This window comes from Octopus bimaculoides, chromosome 15 (assembly GCF_001194135.2).
Source record: "Octopus bimaculoides isolate UCB-OBI-ISO-001 chromosome 15, ASM119413v2, whole genome shotgun sequence".
Lineage (NCBI taxonomy): Eukaryota > Metazoa > Mollusca > Cephalopoda > Octopoda > Octopodidae > Octopus > Octopus bimaculoides.
The window spans coordinates 44,581,772-44,593,058 of NC_068995.1; the positions used below are offsets into that span (position 1 = coordinate 44,581,772).

The 11,287-nt window shown below is 37.6% G+C and overlaps 1 protein-coding gene across 2 annotated transcripts in view; it reads right to left on the reverse strand.

The window, feature by feature from the left end:
* Nucleotides 1-11,061, reverse strand: part of LOC106878506 (cotranscriptional regulator FAM172A homolog) — a 22,885-nt gene extending 11,824 nt beyond the window's left edge. Inside the window, exons 1-6 of one of the 2 annotated variants that reach the window (XM_014927735.2) lie at nucleotides 10,936-11,061; nucleotides 8,194-8,557; nucleotides 6,064-6,153; nucleotides 4,756-4,853; nucleotides 3,340-3,405; nucleotides 1,314-1,441 (exon numbers count right to left, since the gene is read on the reverse strand). In XM_014927735.2, the coding sequence (XP_014783221.1) occupies nucleotides 1,314-1,441; nucleotides 3,340-3,405; nucleotides 4,756-4,853; nucleotides 6,064-6,153; nucleotides 8,194-8,557; nucleotides 10,936-10,983 (794 nt within the window). In that variant the 5' untranslated portion in view covers nucleotides 10,984-11,061. Of the gene's footprint in view, nucleotides 1-1,313; nucleotides 1,442-3,339; nucleotides 3,406-4,755; nucleotides 4,854-6,063; nucleotides 6,154-8,193; nucleotides 8,558-10,675; nucleotides 10,799-10,935 lie in introns of those variants that run through there. The other variant, XM_014927743.2, reaches the window with a different exon arrangement.
* Nucleotides 11,062-11,287: the final 226 nt, after the last annotated feature.

Genomic DNA, 11,287 nt, shown 5'->3' on the forward strand with positions numbered 1-11,287 from the left:
GAGCAAGATCGTTGCCAGTGCCCCTGGACTCCCTCTTGTGCGGGTGGCACATAAAATATACCATTTTGAGCGTGGCCGTTGCCAGTACCGCCTGACTGGCCTTCGTGCAGGTGACATGTAAAAGCACCCACTACACTCTCTGAGTGGTTGGCGTCAGGAAGGGCATCCAGCTGTAGAAACTCTGCCAAATCAGATTGGAGCCTGGTGTAGCCATCCGGTTTCACCAGTCCTCAGTCAAATCGTCCAACCCATGCTAGCATGGAAAGCGGACATTAAACGATGATGATGAGGACTTCCTTTCTCAAATTGCTGCTAATACTTTCCTTACTTAAGATGGCGAGCTGGCAGAATTGTTAGCATGCCGGACAAAATGCTTAGAAGTATTTCCTCCATCCTTATGTTCCGAGTTCAAATTCCACCAAGGTCAACTTTGCTATTCATCCATTCGGGGTCAATGAAATAAGTACCAGTGTTACACTGAGAAGGGGGTCAATGTAATCAACTATCCCCTTTGCCCCCAAATTTCAAGCTTTGTGCCTATAGTAGAAAGGATTATTATCATTAAGGCGGTGAGCTGGCAGAATTGTTAGCATGCCGGACAAAATGCTTAGAGGCATTTCATCCATCCTTATGTTCCAAGTTCAAATTTTACCAAGGTCAACTTTGCCTTTCATCCCTTTCAGGGTGGATGAAGTAAGTACCAGTTGAACACTGAGGTGGGTGTAATTGTTTAAACCCCACCCTCAAAATTGCTGGCCTTGTGCCAAAATTTGAAACCAATATTATCTTACTTCTACACAGATTAAACTGCTTTCGCAAACTACTGTTCCACACTTAACTCCCTTATTACTAAATATTAAAAAAATCGTTTTATACTCAGTAATCTGGTTGGTAATCTAATTTAACAATATACTCAGATAATCCAGATTGTTTGACCAGGGGGGGTTTAGACAGAGTCCTGACCAAAGACATTCCAGCTACCACCATCCTGTCTTCTTTCACGCAGTTTATCTCAGACTAAATAATCCAGCAAGCTTTTACCTGTTTTAGAGTGTGATTTGAGATGTTTAAGACTTATTTCTAGCAAGTCAAATAAATGACCCCATAGCAGTTTGTAGATTGGTTCATATAGTATTTACAGTGTCATGTTCTGATAGAAATTTTTACATACAGAGATTTGCAACTCTATTCAACCCATACTATATCTGGAGAAACAAGCCACAAGAATTTGTTTACAAGATCTTTAATCGTAAGAAGTAAGGCTAAGTGAAGAGAAGAAATGGACAAAATAAGACTGATAGAAGGCCACTGACCTACGAGCCCACTGACCAGCACGAACGGCCCCAGAACCATGGACTAGCAGCAGTAATTTGTGAGGGTTTGTCAAGGCATCTTTACTTTGGAAAATGAAACTTTGTGGTTCCGAACCAATTCGGTTAATCTGTGAAGACAATAAAATAAAAGAAAAAAAGTTACATTAACAAAACAGACCAAAGCTAAGAAAACACTATTCATTTCAAAGGCAAACTTTACATTCCAATCACTAACCCTACCCATCAGGTGGCTGAATATTCCACAGACTTGTGATGCAATATGTGAAAAGGCTGGAGGAGCTTGAAATAACTGGTACAGTTGCAAGGGCTTCTACACAGTTTCCATCTAACCAATTTCACCCACAGATTTTGGGTTACAAAAGGACATTTGCTAAAGATGCAACTAAGTGGAATTGAACCTTGTGGCCTCGTGATTACAGAGCAAACTTCTTAACCACTCAACCATGCCTATCCAATACAATACAGCAACACCTCCACACATACACAATTACTATAAACTGGAGCCATTGCCACATAAAAAACAACTGTGTCGATGTTGTGTAAATGCACCCATGCTGGTGGTATGTAAAATGCACCCAGTACACTCTGTTAAGTGGTTGGCTTAGGAAAGGCATCCAGCCATAGAAACAATGCCACAACAGACAATTGGAGTCTGGACAGCTCCATGTCACTGTCTAATCCATGCTAGCATGGAAAGCAGACATTAAACGGTGATGATGATGATGATGTCATCAAGCAACAGAGAGAAGAGAAAAAACATAAGGTTCAATATTTTATCACAGTATCAATCAAATACTGTGATACTGTTATATACCACTAGTCACAATGCACTTCCAATTCTGTCTTGATTGCTTAATTAAATCATCTTTGCATCTTCGTGGAGGCCTTTCAAGTGGCCTTTTCTGATCTCTTGTTTACCACTCAGCAACTGCATGGGTCCACCAGGTGCCTGTGAACCTTGTGATACGATCGGCCAAGTGGAATTTGTGCTTTTTGGTATTCTATGATTACATCATTCATTCCACTTTGTTCTCGAATTATTCCATTTTGAATTTGCTCTTGTAATGGTATTCTTAGCATGGTTCTTTCCATGACCCTTTGTGAAATTAACATATTAGTGGTTGAGTACTCCACAGACGTGCTTAGCCTTAACGTAGTTCTCAGGAAGATTCAGCGTGACATAGAATACGATAAGGTTGGCCCTTTGAATTACAGGTAAAACTCATTTTGTCAGGTGAGTGGACTAGAGTAACAATAAATAAACTGTTTAATAATGTAAATCAAATTTGGTCACATGACAAACAGTGACCCACCCCGTGCATAATTCTAATATTCCTTTCTTTTTTTTTTTTTATTTGTTTCAGTCATTTAACTGCGGCCATGCTGGAACACCACCTTAAGGAGTTTTAGTTGAACGAATTGACCCAAGACTTATTCTTTGTAAGCCTAGTAATTATCCTATTGGTCTCTTTTACCCAACTGGTAAGTTATGGCAACATACACACACCAACATTAGTTGTCAAGCGATGGGGGGGGGGGAGTAACAAACAGACACAAACACACAACCTTCAAACATTGGGCATTTAACCTTTTAGTGTTTAAACCGGCCATATCTGGCCCAAATATTCTACATGTTTTATATTTGAACTAGCCATATCTAGCCTCTCACACCAAACCCACATTGACATTCTAAAAATAAATAATCACATCATTGAGATTTCAAAGCAATGAGATAATGCATGATTAATTCAAAACAATTTGAGTGAAAAGGCATCACATTTAACAGAGTAATCTGAACATTAAAGGGTTAAACCACTGGCTGGTTTAAATGCTAAAGGGTTAAAGAGAGAAAATGTAAAAGCATGATTTCAAATGTTATAATAAAGGGACATGTCTGTGACTAAGTCACTGACCATTCTAACTGTTTGGCAAGTTGGAAAAGTCGACAATGTGGCAAGTTGAAAGGATAACAATTTGACAAAACAATCAGAGGTTCCATACTTACCGGTACATAGACCTTCTCCAGTTTCATTTCATTTTGTAACATATTGTAGATATGATGAGTGACAGCCTGAAAGATGATGATGACAACAATAGTAATAGTGATGGCAATGGTGAAAGTGGTGGTGATGACGGTAGTTGGTGGTAAAGATGACGATAATAATGATGGTGACATTGCTAATGAGGATGACAAAAATAAGGAAACATGGGTATAAATACAACCCTAAATATACAAACTACATAGGAGCACTCCGTCGGTTACAACGAAGGCCCCAGCTGATATGATCAACGGAACAGCCTGCTCGTGAAATTAATGTGCAAGTGGCTGAGCACTCCACAGACACGTGTCATGTACCCTTCTTGTAGCTCTCAGGGATATTCAGTGTGACACAGAGTGTAACAAGGCTGGTCCTTTGAAATACAGGTATTACTCATTTTTGCCTCTGAGTGGACTGGAGCAACATGAAATAAAGTGTCTTGCTCAAGGACACAACGCGTCGCTGGGAATTGAACTCACGACTTTACGATTGTGAGCCGAATGCCCTAACCACTAAGCCACGCGCCTTCACACAAACTACATACACACTGTGGACATAGGTGCAGACGTGGCTGTGTGGTAAGAAGTTGTTTGCTTCCTAACCACATGGTTCCGAGTTCAGTCCCCCTGTGTGGCACATTGGGCAAGTGTCTTCTACTATAGCCTCGAGTTGACCAAAGCCTTGTGAGTGGATTTGGTAGACGGAAACTGAAAGAAGCCCGTCATATATATGTATATATATATATATGTGTGTGTGTGTGTGTGTGTTTGTTCCTCCACCATCGCTTGACAACCGATGCTAGTGTTTACGTCCCCGTAACTTAGCAGTTCGGCAAAAAGAGACCGATAGAATAAGTACTAGGCTTACAAAGAATAAGTCCTGGGGTCGATTTGCTCGATTAAAGGCGGTGCTCCAGCATGGCCACAGTCAAATGACTGAAACAAGTAGAAGAGAGTATATGTTATAAGTGTACATATTTAGACATAGTTGCATGGTAAGAAGCTTGCTTCCAAACCACGTGGTCCTGAGTTCAGTCCCACTGCATGGCACCTTGGCAAGTGTCTTCTACTATAGCTTTGAGCTGACCAAAGCTTTGAGAATGGATTTGGTAGATGGATTAGTTTAGTTTTATAAAAGGGAGAAGGTTTAACATTTGCTTACATATACATACACATAACATAAACATATAATATAAATATATGTATCATATATGTGAAGGGGCATGGCTCAGTGGTTAGACCATAAGTCTCACAATCAATGATTAGGTTAATGTCTGCCTCAGATGTCTATCTTGAACTTGACAGCCTCTTTCTCACTCCTGCGTCCACCACCTCTATCAATTCTTCTACCATAATGCTAGTACTATTATAATGACTACTTACCTCTCCTAGTTCTTCATAATTCTTCTCGTTATCCCTTCTATTGTTGCTGATGTTAAACTCAAAAGGTCTCCCAGTTTTAATGTGTCGTAGCTGGCCCTCTGGCAAATAAAACAAGATTTTAAATTAAAAAAAAACAAAAACAAACAAGAACCTGAAGTTAAGTTGGAACAAACGAAGCAAATACCATGGTAGATTGTGGCTCAGTGGTTAAGATGCTGAAGTTAAAGAGATAAGCTTCATCAGTTCTTGTTACAGCTGTTACATTGACTGAGGAAGATACAAGTATCTGCTCACATCCATGTTTCTAGATGAATACTTAAGGTGAGGATCACTTCACTCACCTATCTATAAGTATCATACGGCAGGGGATGCAGTACCCTCCCCTGATGCAGAAGTGAGATTCATTTTACAACACTCAATAGGTACCACGAGGAGGTGCAGTACAGTTTGCTGTACATAGTACCAGGGTGACATACAGCAGAACTACATGTACTTTAAGGTCACTATTAAAGGCGGTTCTCTATTTACCCGTGAGGATAATTGGTCCCACAAAACACAATAGCCATACTTCTGTTGTTAGCACCAATAATTAGCCAACACTTATGGTAACTTGGGCCACAGGCTAAGTTCACCTGTTTAACAATCTACCTCTTGGTTCATAAATACATTAAGTAGACACCACTCAGTTGCAAGCATTTGGTCCAGATCTCTGGTTTTAGAGTGACTTTTCCATTAGATTTCAGACAGATTCAGCACTGAGTTACTGAAGCACAAATATTGTTATAGCAAATATTCTACTTAATACCACAGATTTGTTTGTCAGCTGCTTGACCTTAACAACATAAACATGTTCCTTAGTGGTTGACAATATGTGCATCTCTGATCATGAGCAAGAGTAGTAGGGGAGCATCGTAGTCAAGTTCTGAGAGGGATTCTTTGGGGCTTGAATGAATGTAACAAAAGCAAAGTTTGAAGGAAATATTAGCCATTTTTCATACTTTCTAGAGGTAAGCAAATAAGAAATAACAGTTGCTACCCAAGGACAAAAATCGTGTTACACAGTGTAATCTAGCACTGACTTGTTTTCAAGTGTGAAGGGTAGATTCTATAATGCTTGGGTACAAAGAGTGGCTAAAGACAGATGTTGATTGTGTAAGAAATATGAAGGCCAGAAAGAAAGGTGTTGAGCATGCTCTGGATGTGTAATATTTAATGTGGATGAATGAAAGGGTACAAATGAGATGAGGGGGAAAGAATGAATGAATGAATGGGTTGATGGATGACTTTTGTTAACAAATTCTTACTTACTTTCGTTGAAACGATATTTAAAAGACTCCAAAGATTTTCGTTTTATTTTGCTTTTATTATGGTTCTGGGGAGTTGATATCACATTTGGATCTTTGGAATAAATACAGAAGTAGAAATAAAGAAAACAAAAGAAAAAATGTTGAAGAAAGACAGGAAGACTGAAGGTTGATAATAAATTCAGTACATATATATATATATATATACCATATAAATATCACACACACACACATATATATATATGAAAGAGAGAGAGAGTAATAAGGCATTATGAAAGGAAATAAATGCATAAACAAAATGTAGACATCTGGCAAGTATGGAATTATAATGTTTACTTTTATTATTATTATTATTATCAGTCAAAAACTGTAGAACTAAACACCAGATGTTAATGGTTAAACACTTCATGTTACATAGCTAAACACCACAGCCAACATAACTAAACACTATATTTTTTACAACTTAATATCTTCATAATAATAATAATAATAATCATAATTCTAATAATGTTTGTGCGTCATTGTTGATGATGACCAGGACATCATGAGAGAAGATGGGTCACAGTGTATCTGGCTGTGGCCAATGAGGGTACCAGTGGTCTGCTGGGAAAGAAAGGAAGGAGTTGGTTGGTTCTGAACTTGAGCAGCTCGTGTTTTCTTCATGCTCCTGCAATGTTATTCTGTTTATAGGGAGTGGCACCTCTGCTGCTGCAGCTATGGCAGGCAAGGGCTGTCCTGTGCTTGCATTTCCCAGGCGTCAAACTGGACTACACCCACTCATGGTACCTATTGAATGATACAAATTGAACCTCACTACAACATCTATTGATGGTACCTACTGACATGCAAGTGAACTGAGTCTCATCATTGCATCTATTGACAATACCTCTCACAACATCTACTGAGAAGTTACGTTGTTATAACTCAGCACAAGACATATTTACTGTTAAATGGAATGTACCTCATCATTCTGTTGCACTGTTCCTCACCATGGTACCTAATTACAACTAGATGGAGTAAGTTCAATGAGAGTTAAGCGTTTTTCCTAGTATCTTTGGAAGATTGGCACCATAATAAATAACTGTATGTTTGTAGAGCTACATTAATATACCACTAAACCATAGCTCTCTTCAAACCAGACATGATTTTAATACAACAGTATTATATGGTCTCCCTTCAAGCCAGACACGACGTATCTTTCCAGCTCACTACTGTTGCACAACTTACTTCTAATCATATATGATTGAGGTCATCATCATCATCATTTAATGTCTGCTTTCCATGCTGGCATGAGTTGAACAGTTTGACAAGAGCTGGCTAGGCAGAAGACTGCACCATGCATCGCTGTCTGTTTTGGCATGGTTTTTATAGCTGGATGCCCTTCCTAAAACCAATCACTTCACAGGGTGGACTCTGTAAAGCCTATTAATGCCTCATTACTGGCCAGCTCTCTTCTAGCTGCAAGGTCTAATAAATCTCTAAGGCCTCATTTATATACCAACCATTACCATAAAGCTCTCTTCTCACAGCCAAATATAGTGAATTTCTGTAAAGTCTTTATTGCGAAGCTCCTTTCTAGCTAGACTTGGTTCATGATTATCTTTGTAAAGTTTTGTTAATACACTGCTATTGCATAGCTCTCTTCTAATCAGACCTGACTATGACAAACAAACAGCTCTTTTATCTTTTCCTTGTGTGGCATGGCCACTACCTTGAAGACATTTTAGTCAAATGAATCGCCCCCAGAACTTATATTTTTATAAAGCCTGGTATTTATTCTATCAGTCTCTTTTGCTAAACCACTAAGTTACAAAGATGTAAACACCGCAACACCAGTTAAGTAGTGAGGAGGTGGACAAACATAAACACAAAGTCACACGCATACACATGTGTCATATGTATATATGCATGTGTGTATATACAAACACACACACATATAACAGGCTTCTTTCAGTTTCCATCTACCAAATTCACTCACAAAGCTTTAGTCAACCTGAAGCTATAGTAGAAGACACTTGTGCAAAGTGCCACGTAGTGGAACCGAACCTGGAAGCATGTAATTGGGAAGCAAACTTCTTTCTGCCCCACACTCACACAAATGCAGACAACCACTCTTCAAAATGTTTGAGCTAACCTTTTAGCAAAATTTTGCCAGATTCTTTCGAAGGAAATAATTTCATTTGTTTTCCACCACAAAATTTTTTTTTATATTTCTCTTTATGGCTCAAGTTGCACTGATTCGAAGATGTTAATTTCACGTCCCCTTCAGTTTTGGAACCTTTAGTGGCTTCAGGCATGAGTTTCTGCGAACTTTCTTTTTCTTCCATTTCGCAGTCTGCAGAAGAAACATCATCACCAGAGTTTCTTTCGCTATTTTTGTCTAGAATTGACATTTCTATATCTTTCTTGTTTGAATGTTCCAGACCATTCTCTGGCTGCATAAGGCACTTGTTTTCAGAATGTCTCCAAGACAAAATCTGTTTTGTGGAACCGAGTAACTGAGGTTTAAAAAGAAAAAAAAGAGAAGGTAAATTTCTTTATTTACAGGAAATCAAACTATACACACAATATATATAGTTCCTGTCTACTACTTAGACAGGAACTATACACAACAGCATACAGAAAATATACACAATATATACATGTAAAATATGCAGAACAATATATACACAGGAAATATACGGAATCTATTACATATTTGTGGAAGTTAGTGTTCATCTTTTTTGACCCTCTTTCTGTACTAAGCAGCGATTGCCTACTACAGTGCAGAATCCCCATGCATTTTCTCTATTTTTTAATTTATTGTTTAGGATGAAACATTGATAATTTTGACTGACATGGCAGATAAATCAAGTTTAGGAAACATTTCAAGTTCTATAAGTTGTATAACATCAGCTGCTAAGGAAATTAAAGGATGGTGTATTGTTGCAGATTCAGTTAACTGTGGTTGATTTGAAATTGGAAGAAATCTAGTAATTTTTGCAAGTTTTGGAGGTTTTAGGATTTCCGACCCAAAGCAGAGACAAGATTGATCTCTGTCATTTCATTGCTTTTTAATTTGAATTTTTTTTTAGTTCGGGCAAAATAAAATAGAATTTAAAAGAAAAAACTTTAAAGAAAGCAAACTATTAATAGCCATTATTTTGAAAAATTGAGTGTTCGGGGAATTTGGAAAGACTTCCTCCGGTCTTTCTCAAAGACTAGCCAAAATGTCTGTTATTGCAAGTTTTGATAGGAGAAGATAATGTTATAATTGAAGTTGTGATGGCAAAATACAATTATGAAAATCGAAGAAAGGACGTCAAATTCTCAATGCTAACGAAACGAGTTTCTAAGTGAAACTAATTTTTAAATGTGTGTGTGTGTGTGTGTGTGTAAGTACATATATCTTTGAATGTTCGCGTGAACCAGCTTCTTTTCCCTGGGAAGTTTAATTGACAAGTATTTTTTTAAGGAATGTCAAGGTAGTCAGTATCTGGTCTAAATGGCGCCAGTACGAACAGCAATCCCTATACATATGCGTGTGTGTGTGTGTGTAGATGGGACCAGAAGCAGAGTTAATAAAGTGTAAATGAATGAATAAATATGCATATGTGTGTGTGTAGGTACATATGTATAGGTATTCTTCTGAGCTTTCGTAGAATATAGATCTAGATTTCATCAGAGCTATTTTTGGTTTTTCATTGCTGCTGTCGCTGTTGTTGTTGTTGTTACTGTTGTCGTTGTTGACGATGTTTTTCGATTTTGCTTTTTTTTCCCCTTCATTCGGTATCATTTTTCCCCTCTACTAATTATTTTCTAAGGGAATTTTTGACCAGTCACTCTGTTTCATCTTCGTTACTATTTCACAAAATATATTATTTGTTCTCATTTAAGAAGAAAAGTTTGTCAGACTTCAATAAACGTATGGCGGGAACATTTTCGTAAATTGTATGTTGTAAATCTGAAGGTGTACCACTGAATAGTGGGAGGGGACAGAGCCCTTACCCCTAGCGACGAGCCAAATCACAGCTAGCATATCAACAGTCTAAAGGTATTTGGAAATTCTTTACTAAGTATACCTGTTTCCAAACTCTGATTGACAGACTTTCGGAATCGCTGTTAACTTTCATGGTAAAGGAAGAAGGCAAGGAATGCGATGATTATATCGTTCTGTGAAAGAAATCTGGTTTAAACAAAATTCAATCTTTTATATTTTTATTCCCCGCCAACTCCGCGCTCTCATTCCGTGATTTTCGGGTACTACACCCGTCTAGACGGGTGTAAGAATGCCGTGTAACAGTAATAATTTAGCGATATCTAACACGTTCAGAAACGTAATTCATAATACTTTCACTTTTCGTCCATTGAAATAGACATCCCAACAAAAAATGAATAAATAACACAGTTGCGATAAAAGATAAAAGCTTTTCCTTTCGTGGGGGGCCCGGAAACGAAGAAGCGCCATAAAAAGTCTTAGAAAATCCGAAAACCTATAAACTAGTAAAACAGACACCAAATACAGTGTATAATGGTTGTTTATCTATTTTCTACAGACAGTCTGTGGAATGGTGTTGAGTTGAGTTTAGTTGTTGCATGTGGTGGGGGAGCGACATGAGGAAATATATAAACATTACCTGAGATCCGAACAAGTAATTTCTAGTTATTCTCTTGGTTCAGTAATCGATCAAAGCATAATACGGTAGGTTTTAGATGTGTGTGTATATTGTGAACTAAAGCAGAAATTCGATTAACTGAACGGAATCTTTAAATATTTCTAAACAAGTCGATGTATAAACGTTGCAGGGCGGAAATAACATGGCAACTTTTTTTTATACCCTTCGAGAAAAACGAATGTTGCATTAAAGACAAAGCCATCGAAATAAAAATAACTTACCTTTAAAAGAGAGAGAAACAATAAAATAGTTTTAATGTCATGAAACATTAAACAAGTTTTACTTTCCACTTACGGTGTAACATTCCAATTATGTCCCCGCGTCAAACTTATCCGCCACTAAATCTGCGCAATACTTGCAGTTTTTTTTGTTTTTTTGTATTTCAATTTACATATAGAATAATTTGTAATTAAATCGTTCTCAAGACTTTACTGGGCCTTTAATTACATCAGTCTCTGAAGGATGAAAAACAAACTTCTTTGCAACATGATCTGAACGTTTTTTTTTTTAAATTAAAATTTTTTTTTTAACCTCTCCTTAGTGAGTGTAGCTATCTATCTATCTATCTATATA